The sequence below is a fragment of the Tamandua tetradactyla genome, chromosome 1, assembly GCF_023851605.1.
Source record: "Tamandua tetradactyla isolate mTamTet1 chromosome 1, mTamTet1.pri, whole genome shotgun sequence".
Taxonomy (NCBI): domain Eukaryota; kingdom Metazoa; phylum Chordata; class Mammalia; order Pilosa; family Myrmecophagidae; genus Tamandua; species Tamandua tetradactyla.
Genome location: NC_135327.1, coordinates 116,933,338 through 116,952,714, shown reverse-complemented (window position 1 = coordinate 116,952,714; position 19,377 = coordinate 116,933,338). Strand labels below are relative to the sequence as shown.

The following is a 19,377-nucleotide window of genomic DNA, read 5'->3' as shown; positions in this document are numbered from 1 at the left end:
TTCAACCACATTTGAATAAATACATATTGATTGTCTACCATGTACCAAGGACTGTGCTGGAGATTCAGCAATTACAAAACATAAGTCCTTCCTTCTTGGCTTACAGACGTTGGGGGTGGGGGGGAATGACAATATATGATAGGTTGGATGGTGATAAGTGCTCTGGAGAAAAATAAAGTGGGATACAGAGTAGGGGAAGCCTAAGGGGGGTGGGGCTTGCAATTTTAAAGTGAGTGTCCAGAGAGGCTCTCACCAAGAAGATGGTGACAACTGAGTAAGGACCTAATGGAAATGGGGAACAAGAACAAGGATATCTGGGGCAAGGGCCTTCAGATATTCAGGCAAAGGGAAGAGCTAGTGCAACGGGGCACGTAAGCTCTCATAAGCAGTAAGGAGTTTTACTTTACCCATCTGCCAGGGACAAAAATGCAAGCAAGGCTTTTTTGTTGTTGTTGTTATTAAGAATCACCTACAAAAGAGTTTAATTAGCTTAAGATGAACATCAGTGTAGATCTGTTTAGTGTTCTCTCACAGCCATGACCTCATTGCTAATACTGACAGCCTAGGTTGCCCCTTAGATTTGGTTGAGTCTTGATGCACAGCTTGACAAATCTGGGTGGAACCAGAAGAGGAAGGTTTCCATCTATGGAATCTAAGCCCCTTCTTTGGTAGGTCTGTAGGCTCGACTGTTCTTTGTCTGCTCATCTCTCCGCCGGGGGCTGGAAACTAATCATTTGTGGCAATCATTCCAAATTATAATCTAACCTAAAATATAGTCCACTGCCATATTTGAACCAAAAAGTACACATAATAGTGTTTTTTTTCGCAGGCACCAGGAATTGAACCCAGGTCTCTGGCATGACAGGCAAGAACTCTGCCTGCTGAGCCACTGTGGCCCACCCCATAACAGTGTTTTATTTTAGGTTAGCTAATGGTGGATTCATGTCCTACAGATGGCCAAGGCATGGGGCTACTAAGAACAAAAGTATTTCCCATGTGCTAAATTACGCTTTCAATTTTGTCTTCTAGTAAGAACTTAACAACATAGTAGAGAGGTCATTACTAACATGAAGCCGCATATAGAATTTTCAAAGATAGTTACACTTATTTTCAACAAATAGGCATAATCTGCGCTGGACCTATGAATCCCATAGATAATATAGAAGCATAACAATATCATTCTAGCCCAGCAATCCACACTTGCTTCTGGGTGTTACCAATTTACTGAGAACATTTTCTGAAGCTTTTATATATCCTTGGATCTCCATTCCCATTCTCAATAAGAGAAAAATATATAATTCAACAAATGGGGACATTTGAAAGGAAGCACTGGGTTTAGTTTAGTTTAGCCCACCTGAATTGTTTGAAGACTAAATTCTATAAACATGAATATCAGTGCTTATTTAATGACATAAAGGTTTAAGAGCTGCCTAAGATTTCCTTAGGAAAGAGAAAGTAATTGAACTTCCAAATAGGTCATGATGACTTACCAGTAGCTGAAAATAGTATTCTAAGATCATACTAAGTCTCCATGTGATCCATTTATATTTGTTTTACATCTCTGATTTAAGGCGGCTCTGGAAGATTTGAACAAACACATAACACCTCAAAATATGGCGAGATATGTTGTCTTTTTTAGATCCAAATCAGGTTTTGATCACTGTGACAGTGGCTTGGTGTAAATTTAGAACTATTGTAATATAATATTTTGTGGTTTTTACATAATTATATCTAGGAGTGGTCAGAGATGACATTTCTATAATGAATCCATGCTGTAATCAAATCAACATGTAGAAATTTACCAGTACTTTTAAAAAAGCTTTACATATTTTAGTCTGTCAAGATTTTTTGTTTTTCTTTTTCTGAAAAACTCACCAGAGAGAAACCATTTATCATTCTTTTTACTCATGAAAGATTGCTATTTCCTAATTAATGAGGAATTATCGATTTTTAGATGAAAAAATGACATGTCAGATGAATACCAATTTTGAAAGAGTAAGGTTTTTGCCCTATATATAAAGTATCTGTATTCTGGAAAGCAAAATAATAGTGCGCTGTTTTCATTTGTAAAATTTCTTTGAACTAAGGGAACTTATCTCAGAGATGAATTTTGTGGACTGTTGTAAATATTCTACTGATCAAGTACCCCAAGGCTTTAAGCTAGGAGGCACTAGAGCAGAGAAAGGGTTTACTCCTGGACTCTTGAGCTAGGCTGAGTAATCCTGGGCAAGACATTTAACCACTTTTTGCCTCAGCTGAGAACACAGTGAGACTAATAATAGCATTTATCTTAAGTATTGCTGGCACATGGTGACTGTTTAATAAATGTTAGCTCTTATTCTAATATAAGATAAAGTGAGGAACTATCTCTAGTCATAATGGAATGAAGTACTGTATGTAATTTTTGTATTTTTATTGGATTTTGTCACTTTTTTTTTTTTTTTTTACAGAACTAAGTATGCTTTTTAATGTGAGGCACACGGAAGCAGAGAAGGATGTCTCCTTTGAAACTGATCTCTGTATATAGTCCCTGAAATCACAGGAACCTTGTCAGTATGAACAAACACTGGGAGACCAATCTGGGGTCCCATTTCTCTTTTTTTACCTCTTGGAAATTAAGAGAAGGTATCTGATTTAGACTGTTAAATAAATAGTTTCTGCTTAAGGTTTAAAGCCTAAGTTTATTGTGGGGTAAACTTGGGTTTTTGATAGTCATCTGAAATCCTTGCATCTCTTCAGATTCATTTCAGAATAAAAACAGAATTTACCACAGTGGATTGTTACATTTAAACCTGGTATTTATTCCTTCCAGGAGGCCATCTGCTTCTGGGGAGAGCCAACGGGTACCCTTCATTAATATACCTAATGATGGTATAATGATGTAACATTCCTAGTTGACCCCCGCCCCTCCGAAGAGTTGCCATCAGGGAGCATAAGATTTGATTATCTCTTTTTAATGTATAACTACAAATGTTAGGATGGGCTATAAAATTATATAAAAGGCCTTTTGTTCAATCCAGCTGCCAGACATTGCTCCAGACTACTTTATTAATTATATTAAGCACGGTAAATTCTTTGATTAGTATACTATCCACGAAAACCCAAACTAAGATTAAAGGGGAAGGGATGGCTACTTCTAGTTTTAACTCTACATCATCCCACCGGAACAGGTGTACTTGCAAAGTAAAATTCCCTTAACCCAGGAAGGTGGAGCACTTTACAAGCTACTTGCGGGTGTGCCCTTGCCTGTGGTATGGGGCACGCGCAAGACACACATGGACCAACTTCACTAGGGCGGCCCAATCAAAATCTCGCTCTCACCGCAATTACTGTCAACTCTTACGTCCTTCCCTGGGCGCCTAGCCCCCCTTCACGATTCCACTCCCCCACGCCCCGCCCCAAAGACAGGGGCGCCATTTTCATTGGGGAGCGCTGCTTTCACTCTTAGCCCAGAACCAATCACTTGCGTTCTGATGGAGAGCAGCGGAGCCAATAGAAACCCTCGTTGCGGGAGCTGCCGGGTCCAGAGCACCGGGAGGTGGTGTCGGGGGCGGGGTCCCGGCGTGTATGTGGGGGTATTAGTTGCTATTCGGGGTGAGGACCGGGTAGAGGTGGTGGCGTCTGCGGTGGCTCCGCGGTTCTATAGGCACCGTGAGGCCCTTCCCCCTATCCTCATCCCCAGAAGCTATCCGTGCCGCTGCCGGGCTCTTTTCCTTGTGCAGCTTCGCGGGGGCCGAGGAAACTGCCAGCGGCCCCCAGAGCTGCGTGGTCTAGGCGGTTGCCCCACTCCTCTGTCACCGCGATGCTCTGGGCGGCGGCGGCTCCGGAGTCCTCGCGGCTCCGGCCGTGACCGCCACACGCCGAGCTCTCCCGGGCGGTTGGGGCCTTTGGACGTTTGTTTTCGCAGCTTTCCCCTCCCCCCTCTCGCCGAGGCGGCGGGGGTGTGCGTTGGGAAGAGGGAGCCGAGAGACTCCTCCTCCTCCCCTATACCCCCGCCCCACCCCCTTACACACTCGCACGCACCATCGCGCCGGCTCCCACACGCTCGCGCGCCTCCCGCTGCGCGCCTCCCGTTCCGCGCCTCCGTGTCGGCCGGCGGCGTCCAGGGCCCGCGGAGCCACCATGTCCACTGCCTCCTCCTCCTCCAGTTCCTCTCAGACCCCTCATCCCCCGCCGCAGAGGATGCGGCGCAGCGCCGCGGGCTCCCCGCCCGCCCTCGCGCCCGCCGGGAGCGGGAACGGTGCGGGCGGCGGCGGCGTGGGCTGCGCCCCGGCTGCGGGAGCCGGCCGGCTGCTGCAGCCCATCCGCGCCACGGTGCCCTATCAGCTCCTGCGGGGCGGTCAGCACAGTCCCACGCGCCCGCCTGCCGCCGCCGCTTCGCTGGGCAGCCTCCCGGGCCCCGGCGCGGCCCGCGGCCCCAGCCCGCCCAGCCCGACGCCGCCGCCGGCTGCGGCCCCGACCGAGCAGGCGCCGCGGGCCAAGGTCCGCCCGAGACGGTCCCCTGAGAGCCGCCGGAGGAGCAGCTCACCTGAGAGACGGAGCCCCGGCTCGCCCGTGTGCAGAGGTAGCGAGCCCAACCCTCCCGTCCTCCCGGGCTGCGTCTCCCCGACGGTGCCCTCCGTGGAAACTTCAGCCTCTCCGGGCTTCTCTTTGCTAGTGCATTATCGAAGGTGTGAAAGCGGCTTTGGGAATCTCACCCCCCTGCGGTTGCTGCGGGGCTTGGTTGAGCGAACTGAAAAGCAACTTTTATTTGACCCTCCTGCCGCCCCTCAGATTTTCTCTCCCCCATCATTGTCCTGCATCGAAAGGTTATTCAGTTTAATAGCCGACTAGCTTTCTCGCGTGTTTGCTGTTTGTAGCAGGGGAAGAAGGAGCCGGGCGAGAGACACTTAAAAACACGCACACAACTCTGCAGCTGCCGATACGGTGGTGGTAATCTCTGCAGACTCTTTGTGCTTTCCTGCAAGTTCCTAATGTGCCTGTAACTATCGGGATAAATGTTATCTTTTTGGAGGGGTTGGTGGTGGTAGTTATTATCTAAGGATCTCTGCTGTACGTGTAGAAGGGGCAGTTTTCACTGTGCAATTGAAAGGTTTTGGATTTGGGTTGTTTTTTCCCCCCCCCCGTCTCTGTTCTCTACTTTATATAGTCGTATGCATCAGAGCAGTACGGTACTGGAAACAGTTTATGCCCAACTCAGGATTTTTATGGTAAATTTTTAAAGGTCCTTTTAAAAAGTACATTTAACTGTTCAAGAATCTCATGTTTCTGTTTTGTTAGGTGTCAAAGATAATAGTGACCTGGTGGATACTGTGGGCTTGTCGTAACGTTTTCTGTTTTGGTTTTGTTTTGTTTATGTCTAGGGACACAGTGCATGATCTAGTTGAGTCCTAGGGGAGAAAAGAAAGATTAGCCAAAACAGGGACTTAAAGCTCATAAGTAGAGTGGAGTAGCTAATATTATTAGATACCAGCCTAGAGCTACAGATGCTGCTGCTGCTGCGCTGTAAAAGGAGCAGATCATACTGAGTGGAAAAAAAAAATTCTCTTCCTGGAAGAGAAACACTTTTGAGCTCTGCACAATGTTTATGTGGTATGTGGAATTGTTTTTAATGGAGTTTTCTTGGTGAAGGTCTTAGAGTTGGAGAAAGTGATTCTCTGTGTTATGATAGATTGCAGTTCTAATGTTTTTGTTTTACTATCTCAGACCTGTAATTAGCTTCTTGCTAAGGCACTTGTTTTCAGACCACTTGATCGTGAACTAGAATAGGATATAAGTGTAGTGGGATGTGTACATGAGCACCAAGAAATACATCCTGTAATCTGTATGCACCAGGAGGAATTTGCTCCCCCACTCCTCCCCTAGGTCAAGCCAGCTGCTGCAGAAACTGACATCCTCCAGCAAATCCTGAATGAATGAATGAAAACAACGTGATCGCCCTAATAATGACCACAACTGAACACACATCTTTGGCTGTATTTTATAGAAAAGGCCACCATTTTCTAACAGATTGATGCCATATGCAACACTCTTGCACATTTTCTAGAGCTGTTTGAAATGAGAGGTAACAAAATGAAAAGAAGGCAGCAATTACATAAATTTCTGGTGATTTTGCTTCAACAATGTATATATTGAGTTTAGGGATTTTATTTTAGCGACTAAGGTAAGCATTGCGGATTGTGTCCAGAGGTTTTGTGGACAGAGTAAGAGTAGTTTTGACATTGCTTCAACAATAATGGCCATCTAGTACTGGTACCTCCTCCCCTCATGTTGATAAACACTAATATCTTACAACAGACCATAGTACGAGTTGTTTTTCTACATCCTTCAAAAACCTTCATTGCTTAGAAATTAATGCTCTGTCATTAAATAGTTTTAATGAAATAGTTTTAATGAAATTTGGGGTCAGGCTTAAAATACCCTCTTTGTTGTGGTGTGGTACATCTAAGTTAATGCAATTTTAATGCAATTATGATGAAAACACTCTTCTGAGTCTAGTTGTGCAGCAAACAGATTTGCATCACCAGAGAGCTTGTGTTGAGAATGAAAGGGCTTTCTCTGCTAGAGATGTTTTTCTGTGTTTGTAACACCAGGTGGTTTTGTCAGTTTCTTGCATTGAGGTGATTTTGAATGCAAGCTCTTGTGTCCCCAGTTCCCTGATTGAATTACCCCATCCTACTTCTCCATATCCCATTGCTCTCTGGCCACCCAAATTAAAATTATACAACTAATCTTTCTGTCTCTATAACCATTTAAAATCCATAGAACATAGAACAGTCAATTTAATTTTTCAAATTATTATCTACTCAGTTTCTTTTGAATTCTGCAAGGTTGTGACTTCAGTGGATTTTAGCCTCCACAGGTCAAGGCTCCTGCTGCCGCCCGCCGTCGCCACTGCTGCTGCTGCAGACACTGACATCACTATACTGCATGAATGAAAAACAACAGTGTGCTCCATTTCTTCCTCTGCTCTCAACCTCTTTCCTTTTCTGCACACTCCAGAATGTGCTGTGTGTGTTGTGTGTGTGTTTAAGATGGTGGTGTTATGCTGCATTTGAAATTCTCTTTTAAAAATGTTAAGTAGATGATGGCTCAAGGGATGTGTATATAGTATAGAGGTATATTGTTTACAAAAATCTTCCAGTACTATGGCCACTAGAGGTGACATAACTGGGCATTCAGTATTTTGTGCATTTTATCTAGAGTGGTGGGTATGGAGGAAAATACAGAAGGTTTAAACAATTTTCTTCGTAATTGTTTCCAAGAAAATATGAAACATTTAATTTGTAAACATGTTAGATAATTATAACTTTCCTCTTAAACATTCTTAATATGCACATTCATAAGGTTATGGCTAGAGTAATAGAGAATTGATACTCAAATTATTTCACAAGACAAGAAAAGCTGAACTCTGTATGTAGGAGCAATCAATTACAATATTAATTTATAAAATCCAGCAAAATATGGTAATTTATTTTTGTAGTTTATGTTTAGATAATTAAAATGTTTATCATAACAGAAGATGCATAAATCTCCAAGCACCTTACTCTGTTTAGAGGACATGGAATTTTACAAGTTTAAATGATCTTGTTTATGATCATGGATCGTTCTGTTGTTTGTGTTTTTAACCATCTTGTATTTTTAAAACTTAAAGGTTTGCTATTTATATTCATTTCTGTACTTCTGTCATTAACAAAATGTCACCCACCCCCTTGTTTGATACTGAAGGGTCTTGAAGTGGTGAATGACAAGCAGCTGAATGCATCCTCAGACTCCCTGTGATGTGTTTGTAATAGATTTAAAATCATAAAGTATTATGCAAATAGTTATTTTTTTGTAATGGTAATGCATAAAGTCTACCTTTGGCATAAATAGAACAACTCAGAAGAGAATACAGCAGTAGTTAGTAGTTAATGATCTTTAAACTAAACTCCTAAGTAACACCAAAAGAAATGTATATAAAGTTGCTTCTTTCAGAAAACTCGTAGAGCAGTGGATTTGAAAACAGAGCAGATGCTCAGTTTTACTACGCAAGATATAGTAAGTGGCAAATGCAAATTCTCATGAGTGTGCGTGTGTGTATATTTGAAGTTTAGCATTAGGATGAATTGTTTTAGAAGATGTACAAGCGGTTGTATTAGTGCACTCTAGAGGAGAAAACTGCTTATTTTTATGTGTACCAAATCTAGTAACAAAATATAGAAGAGCTTGTAATTTATATAAGCCCTTGCTATGGGATATAACATGTGTTGGTTTCTGACTTAACATATCATATTTATTTAAGCCTAATACTCTTAACAGATTGTTAACTCTAGAGTGAAATTTGATTAGAATTTTTCATGAGTGTCTTGAGAGACTCATTGTTTTTTGCATAAAGAAGTTATGATTCTATTTGAAAAGAAAATACAAAGCAAGCCAGCATATAATGCTGAATGCCTGCATGCAGTGTGTGTTTGTGTGTGTGTGTGTGTTTTAATCAATTCATATCTTTCAGTTTGCAGTTGGGTTTATCTTTTCATTAATTTAAATCTCCCTTTTTGAGAGACTTTTATGCTTGCATTCAGTTTTTTTAAATGCAAGCATTTTTTTTTCTTAAGGACATTTTCTTCTTGTAAAGTTAATTCTCAGGCTGATATTTTTAGAAATTAAGGTCCTCTTCTTCCACCTTTTAAAATTAATTTTCTTAGAATGCTTAAAAGAACTTGTTTCAAACTTTCCTACACTACAGTGAAAAAAATATTAAAACTTCAGCTCTTTTTAAACTGACAAGCTCCAAATACTGATTTTTTTAATAAAGGTTTTTGGCCTTTGCAAACTATACTAAATATCAGCCACTTTCATTATTTGTGCATTCAGTTTTCCCCACCAATTATTTCAGGGTGCATAAAAATTTTTAGATAATGAATTAATTACAAAATAGAGAAGTACATTTATGAAAGTTATTTCATCTAAATTACTGTCTTGTGTTTAAAGAGAGTAAATATTACTTTAAGCATATTGAATATCATACACCTAAAATATATAAAAACATCTTTGTCAGTTTTTAACTATGTGAAATTTTGCATATATATGTTGAACTGAAAATCATTTCATTAATTACAGTACTTTTTATAGAAGGACATTTCATTCACTGCCCTGTACTTTTATGCAAGGACTTAATGCAAATTAGGATTTATACATTGGGAAATGTTGAAGGGGAATGACATCTGTGACTTTTATTTTATTTGTGATAATGCAAACTGAGTACGAATAAGAAAACAAAGCAGTAACTGAGCATTATGGCAGTAAATAAAAATGGAAATAAATGGCAATGTTCAACGAATGGCTAAAAGAAGAGGGTTATCCTTAAGTGTGAAATTTTAAACATTTCTAAAAACCCATTTTATAGAAACTTTCACATATAGCCAGTTATCTTCTGAGGATTATATACTGATGACGTTGTTATTTTCAAGTTTAATTTGGTCCTTTCTCTAGAGCTTAAAATTGCCAGACAGCATCAGGGTTTGCTATTCCATAGGACCTACCTTGGGTCTGTATCTGACACTATTGTCTTTTGTGTTCAATATATAATTTTTTCCCATACTGAATGTCAAAGAAACCAAATCTCCAACCCTCACACTTCTTAATAATTTTGACAAGAGGTTGAGCTCTTATCTAACTTGGTGTGGTTTCTAACTGGGTTTTCCAAAAGTAAGCGCAAGAGAGAGAGAACATTTTTCATTTATTCATATAGGAAGCCTAGAGAATTGATAAAAGTACCGAAAGCCACCTCTCTTTCCCTCTACCCCTTATCTGGACACTTGTAAAGAGACCATGACTCCACATATCATAGAGCTGATTCCAGAAAGATGAGGTTGTGTTTATTCTGCAAAACAAATTATAACAGATTAGCAGTAATTCTGAAAAAAAAATCTGAGGATTGTATTTAAACATTATTACCAAATTTTGGATACATACTTATCCTGAATTTCATTTTAGTCAGAACAAACATGGCAGATATCTTTACGGAGTGCTGTTTACTTCAAGTGAATGATATTGAAGTAAATACCAGCAGAAGGTAAGTTCATGAATATATCAGTGATATCCCTGTATTAAGCTGAATTTCTAATTGTTGTAGGGTAGGAAGGAAGAAAATATATATTATGTGTGCTAACTATATACCAGTCAATGTGTACTTTCATTCAGCAAGTAAGCTTTGGAATGCAAATCTTTTTATTCCAGATCCAGAGTTTATTCCACAAGACTATCCTGTTGCTTCTAACTCAGAAAGGACTGATTTCTGATCAGCCCTGATTTCTGAGTTTAAGGAATGACTAAGAAATAGGTTTCCTTTGTTTCCGTAGCACTTTTATGTTGTTCAGGGTTATGCTCGGACATTTTTAGAATGTTTAAAAATTCTAAAATTTGAATTTTAGAGACCTGAAATGTGAATATAACATATACAAATGGATTGGCCACTCTTCCCCATTTGTTTCTTACGTGTGTGTGTGTGTGTGTGTGTCTTTGTGTGTGTGAGATGAGGGAGAGAGAGAGACCTTTGTTCCTGAGGGAACAGGGATATGTGCTTGGTTGTGTCTGACCCTCATTATATCTAAAATTTCTGTTGTCCTTGAATCACACTTTTGTGGCAGGAAGTGCATTTCTCACACTTTCTCCCTTTGTTAATGTTAAAAGTTAATTTCATATGATGGTAAAGTGGTTAATGCTTTAGGATCCACAAGGTGGAGACTGGTCTCAAAATTGTCCCATCAATTTGCTCTGTGTTGATTCAGCCCTCCCAAGAGCCAGCAATTATCTCTGTGCAGTTTGGTGTTTGAACTCTGTATTTGTACCTTAGTGAAGTGCCACCGTGGTACACCTTAATGATGGCTCATCAAAAATTAGGATGAATTGAAAATAAGAAACTAGTGAAACCCTTTATAGTGTAGCCAGTTCAGTGTTTTAAATTGCCTGCCAAATTAATAGAGAAACCCACTAGCTATCTCAGTGTGTTTCATAACTAAAAGGCACAAACTGAAACAACTTACTGCCCTAGAGTTACCAAAGGTCAAATACCTTTCAACGACGATTAGCACCTTATTTATCTGGTTTGACCACAGAGAGAAAGAACTTTTGTCAGTAACCTATATGAATTATTCTTTTGCATTACTAAAAAATTAAATTTTTGATGAAATCTTGTCTAAGATTAGTACGCTTTTAATTATTAAGCAGAACATGCATAAATGAACTTTGTGGCTTACTTAGCTTTATTAATACCTATAATGATACCTAATGTGATTATTAGAGAGATTGTATTGAAATAAGATTGAAGGAGTACTGGTTTAACAACTAGAACTTCCCTGCTAGAACTGTCCTATAATTGTTTCTGTAAGTTTGCTTTTGGGATTATTTGCCTTTTCCCTGATGAAGGTAGAATGAACGTGTGTGGCAACATTATTCCTTGATAGAAAAACCTAGCTTTTTCCTCTAGTATTATAAAATCAAAGGTCAAAGTAATTTCCTAAATAGTTCCATAAAAGTGTCTTAAAGATAAAAAGGTGTGATCAAAATATTACATTTGGGTCAGGAGACTTGCATTCTATTACAGTCTTAACATTTGACTTATAATAAGTCACTAACTCTCTGCATCTTATTTTATTTATTTATAAATTGAGGGAGTTGGGATTTTTAAGGTTTACGTTGGTAAACGAAAAGAGTCTGGCATTGAAAAGAAAACATATTAGACTAGATGGTTCCCTTTTTTTCTTTTTAAAGTTCTTTGCAGTTTATTCAGTGATCTTTTGGGGGGGATTGGGGGAGAATATTTTTTGTTGTTGTTAGAAAAGTTGTAGATTTATAGAAAAATCATGCAGAATTCCCATACAGCCTCCTTCACACATGTATTTTTTCCTATTATAAACATCTTGCATTAGTGTGGTATCTTTGTTACTGTTGATGAAAGGATATTATTATAATTGAACTATTTATTGTAGTCCATAGTTTACATTAGGGGTCACAGTTTGTGTTGTACAGTCCTATGGTTTTTTTTTTTAAAAAACTGTTATTCTAGTAATATATATCCACCTAAAATTTTACACTTCTAACCACATTCAAATATATAATCCATTGCTGATAACTACATAGTGCTATGCTGCCATCATCACCCTCCATTACTAGAACTTTTTCATTACCTCAGAAAGAAATTCTGTACCAATGAAGTGTTGACTTCTCATTCCCTACCCCATCTCAGTCCCCGGTGAACCTGTATTTTAGTTTTGACACTATGAATTTGCTTATTCTAATTATTTCACATCAGTGAATTCATACAATATCCTTTTGTGTCTGGCTTATTCTATTCAGCATGTGTTCAGAATTCGTCTATATTGTCACATGTATAACTTCATTTGTTTTTAAGACTGAATAATATTCCATTGTATGTATAGACAACATTTTGTATATCTATTCATGTGTCGATGGATACTTGGGCTGAGACTAGGTGATTCTTAATAAAACTAGTTATCAGTTTTGATCATTTATGTGTCAGGCACCAGTCTTCACCAAAACTCTATACTGTTAGCATCCTTTTTTTTTTTTATAAATGAGGAAATGAGGTCTTAAGATGTTAAGTAATTTGCACAAGGTCACACTACATGCCCAAGGGCCCAGGATGCTCTTATAACTCTCTAAGCTGCCAAGTTCAAATTAACTGAAACCCAATTAGCTATAAGGGGCAGGAAAGCATGTGCAGGGGGTTCTTCCACTGCTTATGTAGATAAGTCATAGAAAGACTAGAAATAGCTTTGGTGATTGGGTGAAGAAAAGCTAAGTGGAACTAAACTCAAGGATCCATAGAACTTAAGATAGCTATAACTATTCCCAGTGATTCAGGCTCCAGGTATGTGTATAAGAATGTCATAAGCCCTTTGAAACCTTATTATGCTGTTAGTGGGACTTCCCCCTCAGTCCTTAAAAAGATGTATGGCATTGTTAAGACATAATTTAGATTTGATTTTTTTAAACTGACTTTCACAAGAAATCTCAAGATCTTTGTAGAAAAAGGTCTTTCATGTTTTCATATTTGAAAATGTAAACTTTAAAAAAATGTACCCATTTATGATAAAGTATCATAAGGCTCCATTCAACCCTAACATTATGATTTTTTTTAACTGTTCTTTGAGTAGTGTTTAAAATGGTATCTTTTTGTGTTTCACTGTCATGGCAAAACAAGGTACTACTTCTCAATTTATACTTACCCGACTCACTTTTTCTGCATTTGCTGATAGAATATAGAAAAAAAAAATCAATCTCCTTTTAAATAATTTTTTCCATGCTCTTTTGGCATTTTTTGAGTATCACTTGTGCTAATGCTAAGTTCTCCATAATAGCCAATGGAACATGGTTCCTTTAAATAAATAACACTGGATATTGTAATTTATTATGATATTGAAAGTTTACTATAGAGTCTATGTGATACATAAAAGTTTATCATGGTGTTTCTTCAGTAATTATATTTACTATATTAGTTAAACACCTTAGGCTATAAGTTGAATTAGTGAAGTAATACCGTTATTTTAGAAAATAATAAAAACCAGTAGTATCCAGTTGCTCAGGGTTTTATCAGGTCTAGCTGTGTAAAAACTTTTCTATTCTCACATAAACCTTTGAAGCCTTCCATGAAGGCAAAGAAAGATCGTGGTGATATATAGGTTTGTGTGTTTGTGTGTGTGTGTGTGTGTGTATATAAAATAGCTGGTAATCTATGCACATAATGTATTCATATCTTTGAAAGTTCTGTGGCAATGTCATTTTCTTTCTTCTAAAGTATTTTTGGGGTACTCTGAGGCATCACCCCTGAAAACAATCCACTATTAATTTTCTGCTTAAAGCAGGGCATTTAAGTATCTGCTGCTTGCTAAGCTAGAGCTAACAACATTGCGAAATGCATTTTTATTAGCATTGCAAAATTGAGGATAGACTGGGCTCAGAAAGTATTCTTTCAAAAAAATCCACAGTATTTTTGTCAGATGGCTTAAGAAAACATATTTTAAAATCATATTTTTTTCATGCCAAAGTAACCCACTATTAGAAAACAGCCAATTCAGTTGATTGCATTTGCTCGCTTTTTTCTTTTTGAGTAACATATGGCTGAAAATTAGTGTAGCTTTAATGTATTTTTAGTGATGGCTGTTCATTGAGGAAATATTTGTGTCAGATATTGTACTAGTTGTTGGCATTACAATGGGGAGTAAAACTGATAGTTTTTCTCTCTCTTTCATGCAACAGATATGTATAAAGCCCCTATTACATATGAGATAATTGTGTTTGACCCTTACAAAAGACATATTCTAGGTACAGTTGGCAAGCTCTCATTTGTATTTCTCAACAGTTAATTCATTTAAAAGCTAGAAAAATTTGACTCTTCTTTCTAAGCTTTGGGCTTCATATATGAATTATTATGTTCTGATGCTTATCTTTCTAAGTTAGGTTAAGTGTCTTTATTTTCTCTTTTGAAGTTGGCACTCTGCTTTTCTTTCATTAGAGGAAGATTAAGATAGCTCCATAGTGTGGTTTCTATAATAGGTTTAATCTATATTGCTGCCTGTATATAGTTTTCTGCTGTACTTTGGCCTAGGATGATGTCACAGACCTTTTATATCCCTCCACACACATATCCACCTAGAATTCTGTATTGTTGGTTGTGGATATGTAGGAATAATGTGTAATAATAGTACATGAACAGTGATGCTCTCTGAGACTGTTTAGATGAGTTGGGCTTATCTGATTAAATGTCTTCTGTTACTGAACTAGACTGGAAAATGATAAGCTTTTCATGTGTTGTGAATGTTACCATTCACTTGGTATCTTGGTCGAGTACACAATGGCTTACAATATTTTTATAATCAGAATTTCATACTCAGAATTTACCTATATTCAGTTTTTATTCATTTTTTAGTTTTTACTTTAAAGAAATACTAGCATTATAACCTTTGGTATTACTTACTATTCATTTATGTTGGTTAATCTTTTGGAAGGTTTCTCCTTTATATTAAACCATGTGATCAAAAAAATAACATTTTTATACAGTTATTCCTATTTAATAGAAGAATATTATATATAATCTCATGTTATGCAAATAGATATTAAGTGAATCACATTTCTTGGGTTGAATTATGTTTCATATGAAACACTGAAGAAAAGATATGACCCCTGAATATAATCATATAATACATCATCTAAAATTGAATAAGGTGTAGGGAAAGTAATTAAATACATTTTTATTAATATTTGTTTAGTTCATTTTAAAACATTATTCCGTTTCTAAATTAAGTGCCTCAAAATAGAAAACAAAATAAATATTTAGTACAGTTGCTGAACTTTGATCATTTAACTCACTGTATTAGAAAACATAGTTAATGTAGTGATTCTAGAGACTTTAAGAAGTTCGGTTAGGATTTTTTTTTTATCTATCTTGCTTGTCTTAGTGTTTCTGTAATTGTGTGGTCAAGGTAATTTTGGTGTGTAAGTGTGTTTTACCACACACTACTTTGTGTCATTTTCAGTATTCCAGCTTTCAGCATGGTGTCTGGTACTTAAAAAGCCCTGCAATAAATGCTTGTTAAATCTTTACATGTGAGATTTCTGTCTAGCTGTGTATGTAGTTGTGTTTAAGTCCCTAATCAGTGATTGCTGGAACATGTAGTCCTATAAATAATCTGACAAAGATTAAAATTAATAGATTGTACCTGAGTTGCCCATTTTCTCAAATGTCTGATGAATTAGGTGGCTCTCATCTTCATTTAAGCCTCTCATTCAATGGTAGCATTTAAGCTTGGAAAAACATTGGTTTGGACCTTCACTAGAATAGAAGCCACTAAGAGAACTTGCTGGTAGAGATAGGTGGGACAAAGATGGGTGATGTTAGGATAGTCCACATTTTGAATATGGGAGATAGGCTTCCACAGAGTGAGTTTCTGAGTTAAATTTAGATTTCTGTTCAGTGAATTTTGGTCTAATGAGTCTCCATGGAATCAGCTTCTGAATCTGCTATTAAATTTCGAAAATCTTAAACCGTTATGGCCAGATTTTGGTGGGCTTTTACAATTACAAATTTAAATTGTCTTTCGTAAAGTTTCTTCTATAGACCATGCTTGTGCTAAACTTCAACCAAGGAAACTGTAAATTGCATATTAATTTTTACATCATTATGGTATAAAATTTCTTAATTGTATATCAGATTTTGGGGTGGTTATTTGCTTTATCAAAAGACTAACTTATGTGCAAGTAAAATGAATCAATTTACCAAAATGTTATTTACACAAACTTTTTAGGAAGTCAGTTACACAAGGTTCATCTGAGGTTGAAAAAACATGTTACTGAATAGTGTAATTTCTCATTGCTGCATAAAATGTTCTACTGACTTTCAGCAGAATTAACTAACATCCTGGGAAGTTATAAATGAACATGAATAGATCTTTTCCATTCCCTTTCTAGTCTAAATTTTAAAATTCTAAGAAATTTGGTGAACTCATATGTACTAATGATTTTATTTCTCACATTCCTCTGTGAAAAGGTACACTTTTCAAGGATAAATATTCCGAGTCCTTTCCTGGTGTAATTTGTCCTTATGAAAAAAAGAGTCACTTCAGTTACAATTTCTTAGCCAACTGTTTTGAACCAATTTCATGGAGAAAGCATTTCTTGCAAATATATGAAAAACTTTCACAAAAACTTTCTGTACTTACCAGTGTCAGGAGGACAAAGCAGTAAGTAATCACAATTTGGAATATAAATATGAATAGTGCTGTGGCTTGAGATCTTTTATTTATCATTAAATTGTATATTCTAACAGAGTGATTTTAACTTAATTTGAAGTTTCTATATATACTTAAAACCAATTAATTGGCCAACTAATCTGTTTATTCGTAAAGGTATGTGTGTATTTACATCCCTGTCTTAGCAATCAATGGATGATCACTGGCCTCTGATGTTTTCTCCACAGAGAGGAAATTCTCATCTTTTCATAATGCTTTAAGTAATATAAATATACTGAGTAGTAGTGACTCTACAAGTTTTCCTCACTTCATGTAACATAAAACCATTGGACACCCAGTTAGACACAATTCTGAATATTTTCCTTATTGTGATATGGGGGACTTAATTCTCCTTTCTAAATCGTCTTAGTTTAGGATGACAGTTTTCTACACAAATGTATGACATTATCCTCTGCTGAGGTTGACTTTCTGATTTTTGAGTGGAAGATTATGTTGGTATTGAAATTCAAAATTGAAACAAACATTGAAAGTGTTAGTGTGTTAGAGTAGGTATTCTTATTGGTGGTACCTATATATGGGAAATTAAAAGACGCAATCCTTACATTTTGCAAGTGTACAAATCCAAATAGTTATAATTATAACTCTTTGTATATTTTGTTCATGCTTCTTTTTTACCTTCTTGTTGGTCCTGTTATCATCTGTATAAAGAGTTTAAAGTAATTTCAACCTGGGTTTTACAGAGTTGACTCTATCATGCTCCCTTAGTATGGGAATTTCATCTCCAGTTTACATGCTTTTAAAATAGTGCCCTAAAAAAATGCCCTAGTATGTTTTTCTGTGCGAATGAGAGAAGAAAACTGTGATTTGTTAACAAAGTTTGTTCTTTGTAATTGGAGGTTGTAATAAGATGATTATAAGTACAGTTGTCAAGATGAGAGAGTATGAGTAAATTGAGGTTAAATTCAGAAACTTGCTAAGGAAATAGAGTTGAAAGGTTCCTTTTACTTACTTATTACCACACTGAAATTCAATGGTAAAAGGCATTTAGATCCAGAACATCATTGAGTTGGGTTCTTCTTTCCTGCCACTTATAAGCCTTAACTTTTCCTTGAGTTGGGTTCTTCTTTCCTGCAGTTGTAAGTCTTGTCTTTTCCTCCCCTCACTTTTCTGATCCTACTTATTACCGTATTTTGTCCCATCTTCTCATCTCCTCCTAAATCTAGTGGGTTCATTCTATCCATTCTGTGTCTTGATTTTATTGCTTAGATTTGTTGTAAAGGCAGTCAGTCTTAAATGGTTTCCTCTGCCGTTAGTCTCTCAATTTAAATTTAACCATTGCTCTACTGTAAGTACAGTTTTTTCTTTTTTAAAAAAAATTTGATTTTAATGAAAGATTTCTGTTGGTTCCTTGATGAATGGGGTGAAAGATCCTTCTTTAGCTCAGCATGTAAGGCTCGTTCTCTCAGTAACCTCCACCGTACCTTGTGTTTCTGACAAACAACTCATTTTCTCTTGAAAATGTTATACTTTTAGAACTCCATACTCTGAGTATATGTTCCTGATAGGAATATGTATGCCTCCAGACAATATACATGTTTTCTTTGCTTGAAAGCCCCTCCTTGTTCTTTGGAAGCCAGCTTTCAAATGTCTCCCTTCTCTGACCACAAAAGTCTTAACTTTTCCTTGTGAACGTAGTTGTTATTTCCTCTGGGTGTCTCAAATACTATTTTTACACCTCTACATTGTTAATTATATGTTGTATATTTTTTTGTTAGGATGCCTTTGTTCTTACCTAAACTGTCATTTTCTTGAGGACTGGTATACTTGTCTGTTCAGGATCTTACTGTCCATCAAATGTATTTCTCTACCTGAATGTTTTGATTTTAATTTCTCACTTTGCCCGAAAGATTTCTAATTAAAGCTTCTTTTGAGTTGACAGTCATTAAAAAAAAAAAAACCTCTGAAAGAATATCTGTAAGACTACTCCCCTCATGTGATTTATTTCAGTTGCACTACTTTGTGATACTTAGTCCAGAATAGCTCCAGGAGAAGAGTTTTCTTGAAGTCTGGAAGGGAACGAGGGATGTAAATATTTTTTTAAGAGAATGTATCAATGTTTTAGTAAAATCTGGTGACTTTCAAGCTATGAGTATACAGCCCCTTATCTCCACATGGTTCCCGCTCCCAAAACTTAGAACTTAGGCTGGCACTGGAGTCTTTGTTGGCAGGTTACAGTGATAAAAGAAAAATTTTTCATGCAATTTAGGATCTTACAAGTTTATTGAGTGATTCATTAATTGGACAGCATCACATTTAGAAAATAAAAGGGAATGGAAAAGGGAAGTTCATGTAGATCATATGCGAAAACAAGTGAAGAAATGTTCTGATAGGTGATCATTAAGTTTTTATTTTATATGTTGGAGGTCTTTCAGAGGGGGAGCAGATATACATTGATTAGTGTAGTATGCTTGCTTGTTTTATAAGTTGTCTGTACTGGACAAAACCTAGTTTTATCACCAGGTGTTACTTAGCAGCAGCCCTATACGTTGTGGTCTATTTTCTTGAAGAAACCCTGTATGTCAGTTGTTTTGGGCTTCTGGAAAAGTCCTTTTCAAAAATAGGTTTT

At 37.2% G+C, this 19,377-nt stretch overlaps 1 protein-coding gene across 2 annotated transcripts in view; it reads left to right on the top strand.

Moving 5' to 3' along the window:
- The first annotated feature begins 3,522 nt into the window (after positions 1–3,522).
- The window catches only part of GLCCI1 (glucocorticoid induced 1), a 109,135-nt gene continuing 93,280 nt past the window's right edge, over positions 3,523–19,377 (top strand). The window contains exon 1 of one of the 2 annotated variants that reach the window (XM_077122941.1): positions 3,523–4,564. In XM_077122941.1, coding sequence (XP_076979056.1) covers positions 4,123–4,564 — 442 coding nt within the window. In that variant the 5' untranslated portion in view covers positions 3,523–4,122. The remainder of the gene's footprint in view (positions 4,565–19,377) is intronic. The other variant, XM_077122930.1, reaches the window with a different exon arrangement.